Source organism: Gopherus evgoodei, unplaced genomic scaffold (genome assembly GCF_007399415.2).
Source record: "Gopherus evgoodei ecotype Sinaloan lineage unplaced genomic scaffold, rGopEvg1_v1.p scaffold_48_arrow_ctg1, whole genome shotgun sequence".
Taxonomy (NCBI): Eukaryota; Metazoa; Chordata; order Testudines; family Testudinidae; genus Gopherus; species Gopherus evgoodei.
Window position 1 is genome coordinate 3,985 of NW_022060069.1, and position 19,295 is coordinate 23,279.

The 19,295-nt window shown below is 38.5% G+C and overlaps 1 protein-coding gene across 3 annotated transcripts in view; it reads right to left on the minus strand.

Moving 5' to 3' along the window:
* Positions 1 to 280: 280 nt before the first annotated feature.
* The window catches only part of LOC115642983 (leucine-rich repeat and fibronectin type III domain-containing protein 1-like protein), a 223,718-nt gene continuing 204,703 nt past the window's right edge, over positions 281 to 19,295 (minus strand). For all 3 annotated transcript variants that reach the window (XM_030546720.1, XM_030546723.1, XM_030546722.1), the window contains 2 exons: positions 6,063 to 7,457; positions 281 to 339 (listed from right to left, as the gene is read on the minus strand). In XM_030546720.1, the coding sequence (XP_030402580.1) occupies positions 294 to 339; positions 6,063 to 7,438 (1,422 nt within the window). In that variant the 5' untranslated portion in view covers positions 7,439 to 7,457 and the 3' untranslated portion in view covers positions 281 to 293. The remainder of the gene's footprint in view (positions 340 to 6,062; positions 7,458 to 19,295) is intronic.

Consider the following 19,295-nt stretch of genomic DNA (forward strand, 5'->3'; position numbering starts at 1 on the left):
GAACAGCTTGTGTGTGCCTGGACTGGTAGATATGCATGACAGTTTTGCAAGGTTGTAATTGCTCTCTCTTTCTCTCTTATTTTGGACTTTATCCTGGATCCCTAGTGCACCCAGCGATGTAAGAAACAGTTTTGGGTGTGTAAGAAATATGCAACACATCTTATCTTGTGCCTGTATGTATAATACTGTATACACAAAGCAAGAGTCAGACTAAAAAATACAGATGATGTTATTCGTCCCGGACTCTGCTGATCTGTGTTGCCAAAGTGAGATATCATCCACTATGCAGATCTTCATGATCTGATTGGACCTTTTCTTTCCTCTGTATTGTGATCAGCACTGAAATAAAGTAAATGGCAACACCATTAACTGTTATTAAATTTCTCAGTTATCACCAATTAATATTGATGGGGCAGTTCACTTAGAGGTATTGTTTCAGGCTGTTTGCAGACTCATGCAGAGATCACTGCATCAGTTATGCCAACATAGTTATGGTGGTCAGAGGTGTGTTGAAGTGTGATCTCTGACTGACATAGCAGTCTTGCAAAAGTCCTTGGTGTAGATGCAATTATACTGCACTTTTGCTGGTATTATAGCTTTTTTTTTGCTGCGGGTGGGGAGAGGCTGGAATAAAATATACCAGTAAAAGCACAGTTGTGGAGTATAATCTGCATCCACACTAGTAGACCTGGCCTTACATATGGATCATATTTGCAATGTTTGTTTTGCAGTCATGAGGAAGAATTTTTTGGGGTTTTTTTGTTTATTTTTTACAGAGATTCATAGCTTATAAAAGTCATAGATAAGGCCAGAAGTGACCACTATGATCATCAAGTCTCATGTCCTTCATAACACAGGCCATAGGACTTCCCTGAATTAACTCCTATTTGAACTAGAACACAGGATAGCTTAGATTCTGGACCACAAGGTGGCAACCACCAGGGAAAAAAATGAGAGTTTGCCAAGGCAGTGCAAACTGACTCACGAGTCAAAGATCAATATATAAGATACACCTGTTAGTACAGATATCTATATCAGGCATAATTTCAATTTCCCCTTAACACACAGACAAATAATTGGTCTCTGAAATTAATAACCAACATGAAACTGATCTGGTAAGAAAAATGTGGCATACAGTTTGGCGGGGGGGGGGGGGGAGGAGAAAGAGACTTTCCTGATTTATGTGGCTTTAAACTTAACTTTCTATTCACACAGTTATTTTGGACAGAATTATGCTGAGAGGTAGAGCTAGTTTGTGCATAATGTAAGCAGTGATATTTGTATGCCCTGTGGCCTGAAGCCTACAAGAGTTGGAAGGTAAGTGAGTGGGCTCTCTGCAGGCATCTCCTGCCAAAGCGGACTGAGTGAGGCAAAACCTTATTTAAATACCAACTGCATTCTCCACAGTACCTGATTTACATATCAGCTGTGTTCTTTGCTGTCACCTGCCTGGAACACAAGGGGAGTTGACTGAGTGAGGCAATGCCTCATTTACATATTATCTGTGGATTGTTTTGGGGGGCACTGGGGAATAATTTGGCTATACTTTGTACTTAGTGCTGATATTTTGGAGATGACCCTGTTGTGAACCACCTGGGTATTGCCTGGACAATGACTGGATTCAGTGTCACTCTGATGAAGAGTAATGTTTGCTGTGCTTGGGGAAGAGGCCCCAAGAAAAATTAAGAGAAAAAGATAATCATTGATTTCAGTCTGATAGTGAGTTTGTCTGTTAAATAGTAAGGGTTCTGTGTACTGTTCTTTATAGCACTATTTTTTTTCTAAAAGAACTGAGCTAAAAGTATTAGCTGTATCCTATGATAAAAGAGCAGTTTATCTAATCCTACACCAGAAACCACAGTGTATGGACAAAGCTAGGTAGCAAATCTCATCCTAGTTGAGAAACCATCCGTAGACAGCAGAGTAGCTGATCCAGGTCACTAGCAACACCTAGGTGAGAGTAATCAATCAGCAGTCAAATGATGGAGCAAAGTAGCAGTTTGGCTAATAAATGAGAGCTTTCACTGGTGTTGCTGAGGGCTGAGTATACGGGGAACAGCTGTTTGGTTCTGTGGGGAGCAGATCTGAAGGGTTCTGAGCCCCACATCTCATCTGCTTAAGAACTCTGCTGAGACCTCCCCAACCCAGCATCACAGCTGAATGTCACTATAGCTGGTCAAGTAGTAGATTCCCAGAGCTGCTTTGGCAATTGAAACTCAGTATCTCCTTGGGACTGCCTAGCCAACTAACTGTGAGAGGGGAGCTGGGAAGGTGACAACGTCCCATTAGCCGCTCATGGCTCATTTTGAGAATGGACATAGGTGGGGACTGTGACTCCTGCATCTTGGGGCTACAGTGATAGAAACAGTAAAGATTTAAGGTTTAAACAAGATGCCCTGTCATTTCCCTTCCCTCTTCCTGATAAAGTTTTCATGTTTAAACTCTTTGATTACTGTGCTTCTGAGTAGGAAATAAAATGCCTATCAATGGTACCTACCAATGGTGCCCAGAGGTTCCCAGGCAACTGGGTGGGGACTCGAGCAGGAGTTATTTCTGTGTTAGGAAAAAAAAATGCTAGAAAGTAGGATCAGGCTCTTGATTGCTGCCAACATCACTGTCAGAAGAGTTGCATATTTTTGGATGTATTTTCATCATTTACTTTTAGCCCCTAATTATTTTCAATGAGCATCATTAAAATTATATTAAATAGGGAAGCTAGTGCAGTAGCGTAATGTCAGGGAGCCACTACATGTCCATCGCAGAGCTCTACATCTTCACACAATCACTAATTTATCCTCACCATCCTCCTGTGAAACAGACTGTTTTCATTATCTCTATTTCACAGATTGGGATCATGCCATGGTTAAGTGACTGGCCCACGAACACACAGGATTAGCATGGTATTTGGAGATTGCTAGTTCTCATTATTCTGCACTACTGACTAATCCATGCAACTAAACATAAACATTTATGACATGGCACAAACAATGTAACAATATCTCAGATAACCACGCATACAGAATTAAAGCACAATTACCAGTCTCTGTCAATTCAGTAGAACACTTCTGTTAAGAATCTGTATTTGCTAGTTACTCACTCTGGGAGCTGAACAACATATGAATTTCAATCTTTAAGGAACCTATTATACTATAGATTATTATATTTTAGTATTTTGAATCATTGCTCTGTGATTTGAAACATAATTTCTATGATAGCTTTGTGGCCAAACTGAGCCTCTCCATTTACAGAGATCTGGGCTGTGAAATGTGAAAGGAATGTGCAAAGACATTTTAAAAACATTTCTTCCAACAAATTCTTTTCTAGGAACAAGGTAATCTAGTAGCACCAATTAATTTAGCTGTTTTCAGACTATCTTATTTAAAGAGATTGTATGAGTCATTTATATATTTATAAAGATTTAGAAAGCTCAATAGGCATAATTTAAAACTGTCCCCTTGTTTTGGAATATGTCAGAGTATCTAACTTGCCATTATTCCAGGAGATGAAGAAGGGTGTAAAATGACTATTGTATGCCAAAGGGAACTTTTTGCAAAGAATTCAGCTCACAGTGTTTAGCGTTTCACAGATTCAAGAGCTGATACAGAATCACCACCTCCCATTAGCTAGTCAACAGCAGACATACTTTTACCCCTTACTAAAATTAGCACTACCCATAAAGTAGATCACTAATGAAACCAAGAAGTGTGAAGGAAAGATACTTATTTACTGGAGACTTAGGCCTATCCAGTGGCAGTGCTTATCTGCACTCTGTCAGTTTTTACAGGCCTTCCCTAATAATTCTAATGTATGATATAAATAACGGCCCAAACAACCCCTACCTGCAGCATCTTGTCTAAGATTAATACACTTTTCTTATGAACTTTAGGACAAATTTGTCCCGTGGCCCACTGAAGCTAACCAACTTCTTATACTTTTTATTCTGATTATCTGTAATTTACTTCATGGGGTTCATATTTCATGCCACTATTTTTCTCATGAAACGAAGCACTAAAAACTTCTCGGCATGGAGTACATTGCTCTCCATTTTTCAAAAACTGAATTTTCTGAGAACTCAGTGGTAGGTTTTCATCAAGGCACAAAGAGAATAAATAAGCAATACAAGCCTATAGATATTCGCATGCTGCGGTCCCTGCAAGAACTAGACATTTGAGGAAATGTTTTCAGCAACATTCTTCTCTGGATTATCTACTCAGAGCTGAGTAAAGGCATTAATAATATTGAACCTTAGCTTGAGTTTACACCTTTCTACCCATGACAAATGATGCAGAAAAACATTTGCATTTTACATCAGGATATGACAACAGCAGAATGTTTATTGTCTGCATAGGGCTAGAAAATGTTTATCTTTAAAAGACCTAAGTGATTTAGGAGCGCAAGTTCTAACATTCCACCTGTAAACCTTACCTCAAAGACTTGTAAAAACAGTTATTTATATTTAAAAGAAAAACAAACATTAGGTTTTTGATGGGACTATATTTAGAATAGCAGAAATCAGAGGTACAAAAAGTCCCATTGTAGCATCTATCCCATACCCTTTTCAGTGTAGCTCTGTTCCCTGTAATATATTTTCTATAGCATTATCCAGTCTATTTTAAATCTACTGGGCCTGATTTTCCTCTCACTTACATTGCTATAAACTGGGAATAACTCAATTGAAATCAAAGGCATTATAACACGGGAAAACTGGTGAGAGAGGAGAATTAGAACCATTATTTTTAGAAATGTTGTCATCCTTCTGGAATCTACAGTATGAAATACTGATTGATATGCTCAAATGCTAGTTCCTGATTCAAATATAATCTTCCCAATTTATTTGCAAAAAGGACTATAAACAGAATGACAGAGCACATACTGCAAATGGGAGCAGAAACACACACAATCTGCATGATGCCTATCAACATCTATGAGGGTCAAATAGTTAAGCCAAACAAGTTTTACAACTTGCCCCCCCCAACCCTCCAAATGGGTATTTCGGAGCCTCTAAATGCCAAATTGGTGCAAAATACACTATGTTACCATTTCAACTACATGTGCAACTCACGCTGTTGAATTTAGCCCAGTGCATCCCCAAAATAGTAGTATAAATTAAATATGCAATGCTGGAAACTGATTAGGGGCATGTGCCATAATGTGTATGAGACAAAGAATTAGAAATATATATCTTCATGAGTACATTAGGGTGACCAGACAGCAAGTGTGAAAAATAGGGACAGTGGGTGGGGGATAATAGGAGCCTATATAAGAAAAAGACCCCAAAATCAGGATTGTCCCTATAAAATCGGGACATCTGGTTACCCTAGAGTACATTTATAGTATATATAATACAGATACATAAAGCAAGTCCCTACATTTAGTATTCTGAATATTTTCTCTTCCCCTATATTTTTAGATGGATCAGAAACATGTTTAGTTAGCATAAAATGTAAGTGATATTTCACTGATCTTTTGCTTAAAAATATAGATGGATTCAATGTTATCCATATGCAAAAAGTCACCATTCTTGTGATTCAAAGTCCCTGCATTAACTAGTTAATGGAACTGTTTCGAAACCTCGGGAGCCATTTTGATGCAAGTAACTCTGCTAAAGCTCATGAAATTAGTCCATGGCCACGCCCAGCAGTTGGAAGATCTGGGTTGTAATTCCTTACTCTGCCACAGTCTTGTTGTGAGAACTTGGGCAAGCCACTTCACCTCTCTCTCTATATCATTTAGAAAATGTGGAGAATACTCATCAACCTCATACAGGCTGTTGGATTGTAAAGCTTAATTCCTGTCTATGAAGTGTTTGGAGATCCTTGGATGGGAGGCACCATAGAAGGTAATGTATTATTAGTAATATTTATTATAATTCCTCAGTAATGGGAGACAACAAATGGAAAACGGGCTATGAAAAGCATTTCCCCATTGCTCCTTTCATTACACAGTTAATGCCTGCAACATATCTGGCATTTTATCAGGGAATTTTAAATATACAACCATTTTCTCTTATTCCTATTTGTTAGTTCACAATGACAATTGAATTGCTATGTGAATAGGATTACCTGTAAACTAGTATATCATCAGAAGAGCTGTTATACTGAATCTGGTACATTCGTATTCCAGGAATATAATGCTGGGAAGGCCACTGTATGAGAGCAGAGGATGAGGTCAGCTCAGCAACCACAACCTTCTTCTCTTGCTGAGCTTTAGTTTCATTAGGGAAACTTGATTTAGCAGATATAAGAATGTCTGAAGGCCCAGACTCAGCATCTTTATCACAGTTGGTACTGTTAGCAAGATGAGGAAAAGGATTAACAACAAGTTCAACAGAAGCTGTAGACTCTCCTGCAGCATTTGATGCTATACAGGTAAATGTACCTTTTTCTGTCAAAGTAGTAGTCAAAATATCCAAAGTTCCATTCTCATAGGAAATTGTCCTAGATGTATTGGAGACCAACTTCCCCTCGGGAGAAATCCAGCGAACATAGGGATCCGGGTCACCAACTGCTTTGCACTTCAAAGAGACACTCTGGCCCTCCATAACCACCAGTTTTGGCGTTCGATGTGTTATCATTGGAGGTTCACAGACAAACTCCTGCTCTTTAATGGACCAAAAGTACTTGCCCATCAATTCTGGTGGTGAGGCACATGTTTCTAGATCATCTTCTCTGGTAAGGCGTCTCAGCCACACTAATTCACAGTTGCAGTGTAGAGGATTCCCTCCAAAGCTAAGCACCAGAGAGGACAATGGAGACCCTTTAGATTTAGCATACACGGGGATTCTGGAGAACAGGGGATCAGGGGGAATTTTTTTCAATTTGTTGGATGTCATGTCCAATCGAGCAAGTTTGTGAAGATTTGAGAAGATTCCTTCTGGAACAAACTCAATGAGGTTGTGATCCAAACTGACTGTATTGACATTAGAAAGCTTTCCAATTGTATCCCAAGGAATATTAACAAGATTATTATATGATAGATCCAAGTCCTCAAGTGTTTCAATAAAGTCATCTAAAGATCCAGGAGAAATAAAGTTCAATTGATTGTTACTGAGTATTAAGTGGCGAAGATTAATTAAACCTTTGAAATGATCCTCGTTGATACAAGTCAGTCTGTTACTATCCAAATGTAATGCATGAAGGCCTTTAAGATCAAAAAATGCATAAGGCATGATTTGACTTATTGTATTTCTTGATAGTGTCAAGTGAATAAGGTTTGTCATGTTTGCAAAATCCTTTCTTCTAAGTGTGGTGATGAAGTTATCCATTAATCTTAGTTCTGCTGTTCTCCTGTCAATGCTGGGGGGCACAAAGAGAAGCCCAGTCTTCGTACAGAGGATGGTGAAGGATGGAGATAGGTTTTGACACATACACCGCTTTGGACACATCATAGCCTTCACAGCAGTGCTAATAACCAATAGATAGATAACCAGCCTTTCCATTGTAAGAAAGATAGCAAACCTAAAGGAGAAAACAAGAAATCCAGATAAAGCCATTTTAATAACAAGAACTTTGAAAGATCATTTACCTCTAAACATTTGTTATAATTATGGCTTCTGAATAAATCAGACATGCAATTCTAGGCATTACTGAAATGACTTAATTGATAATGTTAGCCTGGGAATCTCCTGAGCTAAGCCATTAAAATTCTTAGCTCACTTGATCTGGTTATCTTATCATAAGAACTCACAGGCTTGATTGTAAAGCAAAAATACATTGCTCTCTGAGGTTAACAGAGGTGTAATAAGACTGTAGGAGAGATCTGCTATTTGTGGGAACTGAAGCACTGATCTTGAGAATCAATTACCACTCCTCCAGGAGCTAGCTCTTCACAGACAAGCATTAATGATGGCTTTGGAGGTGACTTGTCCTGCCTTACAAGTTAGAAGGAAATGTTGCACAATGGTGGTAGCAAGTGAGGTAAATACTAGGGAAAAAAAAATTGAATGATGGGGATTACATAGGATCTATTCATTTACAGGGACCTGAAGCTTCCAGAGGTAAAAGTTCTCTTTCTCGCCACACACTTTGTTTAGGAGATGTTTTATGAGCAGCCAAAATTAACATTCTTTTTCACATTAAATTAGATTTTATGTTCTTCCTAGTTGGGGCCCTGTCTGTGAGTGATACAGCACTTAACACAATGATTCTGATTCTGATTGCAGCCTATGAGAGTCCAACAATACCAGAATGTACAATAACCAAAAAGGACAAATTACATACAATGGGCTGCACATCCACTGTCATAAATAAAAATCCATCAGTAACCACTCATGGCAGGCATAATAAAAATAAGACTCCTCAAATCTTCACTCCATTTCTTTCCTAAATGCCTGGGGAAAAAGACAGGCTGTGTTAAGAAGGTTAAAAGCATAAGAATGGCCACACTGGGTCAGGCCAATGTTCCATCTACTCAATATCATGTCTTCTGACAGTTGTCAATGCCAGGTGCTTCAGAGGCAACGAACAGAATAAGGCAATTATTGAGTGATCCATCCCCTGTAGTCTAATCCCAGCTTCTGCCAGTCTGACATTTAAGGAGCATCCTAACCATTTAGGCTGATAGCCATTGATGGACCTATCCTCCATGATCTCGCCTAATTCTTTTTTTAAAACGAGTTATACTTTTGGTCTTCACAACATCCCTTGGCAATGAGTTCCACTGGTTGATTGTGTGTTGTGTGAAGACCTACTTCCTTATGTTTGTTTTAAAACTGCTTACTTATTAATTGCATCAGGTGACCCCACCTTCTTGTGCTATGTGAAGGGGTAAATAACACTTTCCTATTCACTTTCTCTACACCATTCATGATCTTATAGTCCTCTATCATTCTCCCTTAATCATCTCTTTTCTAAGAAAATCTCTCCTCATATGGAAGCCGTTCCATCCCCTAATCATTTTTTGTGTCCTTCCTTGTATCTTTTCCAGAACTGCATGCAGTATTTAAGGTGTGGAAGTACCATGGAATTATACAGTGGCATTATGATATTTTCTGCCTTATTACCTCTCTCCTAATGATTCCTAACATTCTGTTAGCTTTTTTGACTGCTGCTGCATATTGAGTGGATGTTTTCAGAGAACTATCCATGATGACTCTAAGATTTCTTTCTTGAGTGTAACAGCTAATTTAGACTCCATAATGATGTATATATAGTTGAGATTATGTTTTCCAATGTGCACTACTTTGCACTTATCAACATTGAATTTCATCTGCCATTTTGTTGCCTGATCACCCAGTTTAGTGAGATCCCTTTGTATCTCTTTGCAGTCAGTCTTGGACTTAAATATATTGCATTATTTTGTATTGTCTGCAAGCTTTGCCACCTCAGTATTTACCCCCTCTTCCAGATCATCTATGAATATGTTCAATGGCACTGGCTCCAATATTTACTTCTTCCCATTGTGAAAACTGGCTATTTATTCCTTTCATTTGCTTCCTATATTTTATCCAGTTACTGATCCATGAGAAGTTCTTCTCTCTTTTCCCAAGACTGCTTATTTTATTTAAGAGTCTTTGGTATGGGACTTTGTTAAGGACTTTCTGAAAGTCCAAGTACACTATATCAATTGTATTACCCTTGTCCGCATGCTTTTTGACACTCTCAAAGAACTCTTAATACATCTCTATCCTGATATGACGCGGTCCTCGGGAGACAAAAAATCTCACCGTGTTATAGGTGAGACCGCGCTATATCAAACTTGCTTTGCCCCCTCCATTCCTTGTTCCCTAACCACCCCTTCCAGAAACCCCTGTCCCTAATCACCCCAAGGACCCCACCCCCTACCCAATCTCTGTCCCCTGACTGCTCCGACCCCTATCCACCCTCCCCCCCCAACAGGCACTCACTGGCAGTGGAGGGAAGTGGAGCAGCCTGGCCCCAGTCCGCTCCACTCCACCAGCTCCCAGCCACGGCACTCCATTTCCCATCGTCGGTGAGGTTGGGGAAAGGATTCCCCCCCGCACTCACCTGCGGTGAGAAGTGGAATGATGCGGCCCCAGCCTGCTCCACTTTCCTTGCCCCGGCCCCAGCCGTGTCGCTGGGGGGCTGCTGGGGAAAGGTCCTGCACTCACCTGCAGCGGGAACTGAAGCGCCATGGCTGGGAGATGGCAGAGTGGAGCTGGCTGGGGCTTGGCTGCTCCGCTTCCTACTGCCAATGAGTGCAGGGAGGTTGAGGAAAGGACGCCCTCTGCACTCACCAGCGGTGGGAAGCGGAGTGATGCAGCCCCAGCCAGCTCCACTCCATGGCTGAGAGCTGGTGGAGTGGAGCGGGCTGGGGCCAGGCTGCTCCACTTTCTGGTACCAGTGAGTGCGGAAGGCATCCTTTCTTTGGTATTTTTCTGCCTACAAGAATGTTAAATTGAATTACATTATGATCACTATTATTGAATGGTTCGTTTATACACCTCTTGGACCAAATCCTGTGCGCCATTTAGGACTAAGTTAAGAATTGCCCCGCCCCTTGTGGGTTCCAGGACTAGCTGCTCCAAGAAGTAATTAATTATCCTAGCTGATCAGGAGTTAGTTCCATATCTGGAGCACTGGTAGAAATGGAAAAAGATAAAATAAGTTTTAAAATAATAATAACTAGTACAATGATGATAATAATACTCACAATGAATTACAATAAATTAAAAATAATGTAAAATTTAATTGATAATGTAACTAAAATACTAATTCAGCGTTAAGAAAATGTATTTTATTCAAATTAAATTACAAAGTCTCTGTAATACATTGTCAAATGGGGAAAAGTGAAAAGTTGTAATATTCTATTTAAAATCACTTTAAAGGTATATCTGAAAAGGACAGAATTCCAGAAAACTTTTTGCAGAAAAAATGTAGTAATGTGATGTCACATTACTACAGTTTTTCTGGAAAACACATTTGCTAGTTTAAAAAAAATCAATTTTCTAATTTTGTTTTTTGCAGTACTTCATTCTACTACCCTACTGTGTATTAAATTATAACTGTGAGGAGCAAAATGAAATTCTTTTCTTTTAAAATATATTTATACGTTCAAAAATACATATCCCCTGATATACATGGCATCTGAGATCCAGCACATTAGTCTAAGTATCCATTATGTTCTAATTAGTTCAGGATAACAGACATAAAAATCACTAAAGAGGAACATACAGTAGTTACATTATTCAATAAAAAAGATTTGGGATTAACTACATTTTAAAATTTGCAAAAGTCATATTGCAAACAAAATTGCAACTCACCATGGATTTGCTGAGAACATGTATTCTCCAGCGTTTTACCCAGTTTTGTTTTAAATTTCACAAACAACAGGGTTTCCATTACTTGCTTTGGGAGAATATTCCACATCCTCACAAACCTAACTCAGGAAGTTCTTCCTGACATTTAGCCTCCATTTTCCTTTATCATTTTCACCGCAGTAAACTCATTAATAATTCTCCCTTCCTGGTGGGGTGAGGAGTTTCAGCTGGTGTCAGAACTTTTTTTCCATGTCATATGAGGTGAGATGTATAAAAATATAATGGCATTTCCATATATCATTATGCCTGTTTCCCTGTGATATCTTAAACTTCCAGGAACATATATGTCTGCAACAGAAGGGTAAAATGCATTCCATTTGCAGTCAGTGGCTGTGTGCCCTATGCATTTACGGATCACATTAGCCCTTTTGGCTACAGAGTTGCACTGGGAGCTCATGTCCACACTGATTACCCAGAATGACCCCCAAATCTTTTTCAGTCATTGCTTCCCAGGATAGAGTTCCCCACCCTGTAAGTATGGCCAGCATTCTTTGTTTCTAGATGTATATATTTACATTTAGTAATATTAAAACACATATTGTTTGCTTGTTCCCAGCTTACTAAGCAATCCAAGTCCCTCTGCATCAGTGACCTGTCCTCTTCGTTATTTACTACTCCCACAATTTGTGTGTCATCTGCAAACTTTATTAGTGATCATTTTGTGTGTTCTTCCAGGTCATTAACAAAATGTTAAACAGTGTAGGGCCAAGAACTGATCCCTGTGGGATCCCACTAGAAATACACCTGTTCAACAGCGAGTTCCTGTTTTCAAGTACATTTTGAGCCCTATCAGTTAACCAGTTTTCAATCCATTTAATGTGTGCCAGGTTAATTTTATATTCTTGTTTTTAAATTAAATTATCATGAGGTACCATGTCAAATACCTTACAAAAGTCTAAGTATATTACAACTCTATTACATTTATCAACTAAACTTTAACTCTTTTAAAAAAAAAGGCATCAAGTTTGTTCAATAGAATGTATTTTCCATAACCACGTGTTGATTAGCATTAATTATAATACCCTACTATAATTCTTTTTAATCAAGTCTCATATCAGCCACTCCATTATCTTGCCTGTTAATGATATCAGACTGACAGGCCCATTTATGCTTTTTAAATATTGGCACATCATTAGCATTCTTCCAGTCCCCTGTGTTCCAACACTTACTGAAAATCAACATTAATGGTCCAGCAAGCTCCTCCGTCAGCTCTTTTAAAACTCTTGAATGCAAGTTATTTGAACCACTGATTTAAAAAATGTCTAACTTTAGCAGTTTCTGTTTAACATCCTCCTGAGATACCAGTGGAATGGAAAGAGTGATACCATATGATATGACTACGTCATTTGTTTTTCCCCCGAATATAGAACAGACATTTATTGATCACTTCTCTGTTTTCTGCATTATTATTGATAATTTTACCATCTCCATGTAGTAAAGGACTAGTACCTTTGCTAAGATTCTGTTTCTTCTAGTATACCTAAAAATTCCTTCTTTTTTTAATTAACTCAGTTGGCTATAGATGTTGCCCTATGTTCCTTTGCTTCTTTTATCAATTTTCTACAATTCCTAGCTACTGAATTATATTAATTACTATCAACTTTACCTTTCTTCGATTTGTTATATATATATCTATCTATATCCCTCTAAACCAAGTTGAATTTTTTAACCAATGTGGCCTCTTTCATTGATTGTGAGGTTATGGCTTTTTGGGCCTTTAGTAAAGTGTTCTTAAACAATTCCCAATTATCACTCACATTATTCTGATTAAATTCTTCCTCCTAGGTGCTCTCTCTATCTATATAAACACACACACACACACACACACACACACACACACACACACACACACACACACACACACACACTCTGAACTTTAGTCTGGACTTTATTGCACATTAAAAATGTGATCAGTTTGTATCATTAATTTTTAGTTTTGTGATTAGTTCTTCTTTATATGTCAGGGTGAGGTCTAATATAGAATTCCCCTGTGTTGGATGCAACATTTTTTTAATTAGGAAAAGGAGAAGGGGAGTGTATACATTTTTTCAGGAACACGGGAGGATTCTTCATATGTCATATTTGACCTGTGGAGTGCTGCATGCATCCAACGCTTTCCATGTACTATAATACATGTGTTTATTTAATTATCAGGTGTAATAATAGCCTTACCACACTCAACTGTCGCAGAATATCTGCATTGGTGCCTATATATCATGATGACGAGCATTCTGTAAATAGCACTTACAAAGACCAACAGACTTGTATAAGGAGTTTGATCTTGTATAGTATAATTATTAACCATCAAAGAAACATCATGTCATAGTAAAGTTGTTAACTCTGAAAAGCACTGTTTAGTGAGATTGGCATCAGGGTTGCATAGACATAAAATGAAATTGTAAATGGTCTTAAATTTAGCTCATCAACAAACTTTATACAACATTACTATTATTTCAGGTCTGATAGGAGCACAGCCACAGAGAACTGAAATAATAGTTTTAACTTTTTTTTTTACACTTAAGTAATTATTTACTTGTTAGAATAATTTTTTTATTGTGGATGAGTATTTAAACCATTATAATCTTTAGAGAACAAAATCTCTATGGGATATTTTCTGAGCATTTAATCCCAAGTGTGCAATTAAAATTTCCTTGCTGGCTTTGTCTCACCTTGAGATTGAACTACAAAAATAATAACTTTTATATGTCTGTCCTGTGGTGCAGAATTCAAACATCTGAATCAGAGCAATGTTTTTCAGGTCGTACTTGGCTAACAATAAAATCAGCTTTTCTTTTAAGTACAGTCAAGACAAAAATATAGTAAAATGTACCTAATGTAAATTACATGATTCTAATATTTACCTTATTATGATCCTAGGCAACTTGTATCTATTTTTTCTATCAACTTTTTCTTTAGTAATGTCTTTTTTCCTAATGATCTTTTCCATCATCAGCTTTTAAAATATTTAACATAGTGCATTACTACTTCATTTTTCAAATATTTGCTCTGCACCCTGCTTCTCCCTAATGGCTCCATCTTTTCACTCCCATTTGGCATAAATGATTAACTGATGTGCAATTATCTAAAAACAGGCGGCCTTGCAATGTTATAATTCCCCTGTTTTGTCATTAGCAAATATTAATGCATTTTAATGGATTAACCACCATCTGGGCTACAAGAAGCCAGTGTGTAACCATCTCACTTAAGCTATTATTCTGTTAAAAATATAATTAAGTGTTGTTAATGTGAAACTATGGCACTAAAATTAGCAATTTTAGTGCTATCAGTGATTGAAGTGCAATTACTCTTGTAAAACAAATGACATTTGGAGGAAGACTGTAATAAAGGAAAGTTGGATCCAGCTCTGAATTATTGCTGTTGTCCTGAATTATTTTTCAAAAGAGCTTTGGCCCTACTTGTCCAAACACTGCATTGAAAACTCACCTAATTATATTACAATCCAAATGTACTAGTCTAAACTTCAAAGTCTACAAGGTCTTGACTATGCTAGACATTAGGCATGCAGTGCCTATGTGGTCCCCCAGCAAACCCATAACACGCCTTGCATCCAGATACAAAATTGTTCCCAATAGCAAATATGAACTCTCATGAACTACATGCATGTCCATGGTTCAGCTGTTAGATGACTGGACAGGGACTCTGGTGACCTGGGTTCCATATCCTCGGGGGGGAGGAGGGGGATTCCCCCTCCCCTCCCGAGCCTTAGGCAGGCCTGGAACTTGCCCCCTCATGTGCAGCCCTGTTGACTTGACTGGATCTTCCCTCCCAAACATAGATGCCTTGTGACAGCTTTTCAGAAGTTCCAGCACCAACCTTTCCTACTGAGCAAGAGCTAAGCATTAATTCTGTACATCGGGACTTACAGGAATTTCCCCAGGGAATTATGGGTGTTTGACTGCTTCTCCCATAATTACACTGGGCTCCCAGAAAGAGAGCTAGAGGGCAGGGCAACTGCACTTGATCATTTTCCTAGCCCATCGCCTAGACCACTGCACCACTATCTTTGCAGCTCTCAGCTGGCTCTGCCTTCTCTAAAGCATCAGCAATAAACTACTTACTTTCACTTGACCCTTCACAATTTATCTCCACCAAACCTATCATGTCTCATTCACTACTGAGATTTCAAGTACCACTTCTGACTCGTCCATCATGCCAGCCTCCACTGCCCACTTGTTACATTTTGAAACAAATGCCATTGTGCTTTTTCCCATGCTGCAGCTCACACTTGGGAAGAACTCACTGTAAACACCCACAAATGCACCTCATTATCCTTCTTCAAACTCTCCTTTTCTATGGTGCTTAAAAAAAACCCCACAACATGACAACAGTTAGGCTGCTGGTGTGCTGAGACCCCTGCCTATCGTGCTGACCAACAATGTCTCATTGTTTCCATGTCTGTCTGCATCCATATCTTGTCTCATACTGAAACTGTAAACTTTTGGGGGCAGGGTTTTTGTTCTATTTGTACACTACCTAGCACAATGATGCCCTAGTTCATGACTGGGCTTTCTGGGTAACACAAATAAATAATACAGATGCTCCCCGACTTACGCAAGGCGTTCCAGAACGGAATGCCTGCGTAAGTTGAATTTTGCGTAAGTCGGGGATGTATACCTGACAATTATGGAAAAAAAAAACAAAACAAAACAAAACAAAAAACCCACTTACGGAACTTTTTCCGTTAAGTGCGGGTTTGCATAAGTCAGGTTTGTGTATCCCAGGGAGCATCTGTAATAAAATTGCACCTTAAAGAGCATGGTTTCTGTGGACAGGCTGTGTCAGAGTGATGGTAGTAGGTCAGTTACTAAAGGGGCAGCATATTAGTGCAGGCTTTCTGAACATGCGAGTCTATAACCCTGCACAGGGCTTGCCTAGGATAGCTACAAATATGGAATGTCTAACTGAACTCCAGCAAGGAAGTTAAGCCGTTATTTAAATCATTTGTTTCCTTCAACGAATGCATGAATGCACTGAATACTAAGAAAAATGAGAAGAGTGATGAGCGTCTATAACATGCTTTGCTAGGTCAAATGAAGACATGCGGTCTCCTTCGCAAAGGCAAAAGGAGTCTCTGCCACCATGAATAAGAAGAAAAATTTTAAAAAACTGAATGTGTCTAAGAATGGTAACTTCTCTTTCTAGAAAGAGATTAGAAGAGGCACACCCTATGGGCTCATGTAAGAGTCACATCTCTTTGCTAATATTAGTTATATTCAATATTATGATGTATATCAGAAGAGCAGTAAACCAGTGGTAAGGATGGCTCCAAAATTCAAATGTTCACTATTGAAAAGCACACAGGAGGTGTGGGTTAGCGATGCTTAGAAAGGGAACATTTTACTTCATTTGGAACTTTCCAGAACTCACCTCTATCCATCACTTAAAACTTGCAGCAGCAAATATGAATAAAATGAGAGACTGTCTCCAGTCAAACATTTCAGCTACATGCCACCTGCAGCCCTCTGAAGAGCAGTTATATTTCCCAGTAAAGAAAAGAGTAAGTCTGCCTCGCCCATGCCTTCCTATATGAACACATAAGAGGAGTTCTTTTCACACTCACAGGATTACTGCAATGGATCCAATCTTTTCAGTTAAAAGTTACTGTTAGTAAGAACTATCAGCTATTAGCCATTCTATGTCACTCAGTGTGCTGTTACGGCTTAATTTTGGTGTAAAAAACCACACAAGTTAATCGTGTAATTTAAAGATAATAGGGAGTTTCAGGTCAGATAAGCAAGATATACAACCCAAACATGTCCTTGTCAGGGATTTCCAGTGGTTTGTATTTGATTTGGATAAAGGAACATGGGTAGCAGGGAAAAGGGTCTGCTCCTAAGTGAATTTGCTATTAAGTTGTAAAGGAATGTGCATTAGAATTTCAGGCAATATTGTCAAGCAGTGAGATTTAATACCGGTAACTCCAGACCCAGTTAAGATGCTGAAGGCTTGACTGGTTTATAGCTGATGGATTATCATTTCACTCCATCTGAGGGAGTTCCATTTGTGTTTGCTGTATGCATATGACAGGTGATAGATTTATGAGCCTTAAATCAATATAAAAAGTACAACTTCACAATATTTCTTATACCAAGGACAGCTAACTTTTGTTATTGTTGTTTGCTTTTTTTTTTTAAATGGGGACTGTTAACAACTCTGTTCTGACTATTGTAAAAATCAGCTCAATTCTTGACGAACAACCTTTGAGAGAAAACTAATCACGCATATAAAGTGACAATTTTACTTCTGCACTATTTACTTCCTTCTCCTTTTGCCCCTTAATGCGCATGTTATTGTAGCTGTTAGCAAGATATAATGAAGTGTCTCACAACTTTGACTATTTCTACACCAAACTGGCTTTACTTTCCTATGCAGCTAGGTCTACTTTTCACAAAAGGATCTTATTTCCCTTTGTCTTCAGTTCAGTTCCTTTTCCAGCTCTAGATCTCAAACCATGTGTTTCTGTCATTAAGCCACAGGCAGCTGATTATTTCTTTTTCGGACCTTCAGTGACAAATTACTCACTGGTGGGAGAAACATGGAAAAGCAAACATATTCAGAGAACAGAGAAGTTCAACACTAAGATCTCTTCATTTTTAAACAAAGTCACCTGAAAACTTTTCTGGAAGTAAGTCCAGAAGGCTTGATGTTGCCTTTAGAGACTTACAAGTACCAAGCTTTAAAAAGGCAACCAGTACCTCTTGGAAAGCCTGGAAGCACATTCATTTCTGGATGCATTCTGAGTCCATATCATATTCTCTAAATTTCTCATCTCGTTCTTCAGTGTTAAAGAGATGTGCAGGAAGCAAGATAATTTCATCTGTTCTACTGCTCATTCTCCACAGGAATCATAACCCTCTGCTTGTGACATCATAATCATCTCCTCAGCAACTAATTATAATTTTGACAAAGAATTAGGACTTCAGTGTGGAAATTAGGAACAGGAGCAAATGTGCCTCTTCAGTAACATTAGTATTTGCCCCTGTACCTAACTTACTAACAATGCACCTCTCTCTTATACACGGCTACCAGCTTACACATGGTATACTAACAAAAGATTGATGCATTTCCTGCATGTAAACCTCTAGAAGAAACAGATAATCTGATATAAAAGCAGAACAGTTTCCAAATGGTATTTCAAAATATTCCATGATGCATTAACAGTTAGTAATATACTTTCCTTTCTGTTGAGCTCACACAGTTTCTGTCTTCTTTGCTTAACTGGTTTTCCTTTTAGAATCAAATACATCAACACTGGCATTTTTCCAGGTCTGCATCTGTACTCAGTTTAATAGCAATGAAATTGCAAAGCTTTTTTGTGTGTGTGTGTGTGTGTGTGTGTGTGTGTGTGTGTGTGTGTGTGTGTGTGTGTGTGTGTGTGTGTGTGTGTGTGTGTGTGAGCACTTCCTAAGAAGTTTGTTTTGTCAAAGACTCCTTTAATAAGGTGGGAAAAGCAAATCCACTGCTGCTGTATTTGCTGTTTCCCAGAATGTTGAAGGCAGTGTTGGCCTGTAGCTATCTAAACCATCAGGAAGTGATGGAAGAGGGGACCGGGGGCATCCATGGCAACAGTGCTCATTACAAGGACTATGTTACTATACACCTGTAGATTGCTTGTAGTTCTCTTAAAGCCCTAGAGGCAATTGTACAACAGGGAGCATAACTGTAGGACATGGCAAAGATCCAAGCAGCTCTGGATGATTGATTCTTATAAATATTTCTCAATCCTTTGAATTGTGCAATGAGATCTTTTGATTTTTTTCTCATTTGGTTGCAAACACCTTCCACTATAAAGCCATATTTAGCTTCTCCTACAAAATGGACTTTGAAATTTGATTTGGCTGGAAAATTGTCCTATTTATTGTAAACGATAAGGAGAATGCTTCTGTGAAATTTGAAGAAAGTCCCAAGAATTTGAAAGTGACAAATCAGTAAAAATTACCGATCTGAAATGTCAAATTTTGTTTAAATGTTTCTTTTTCTGCCTTTATCTTAAAAA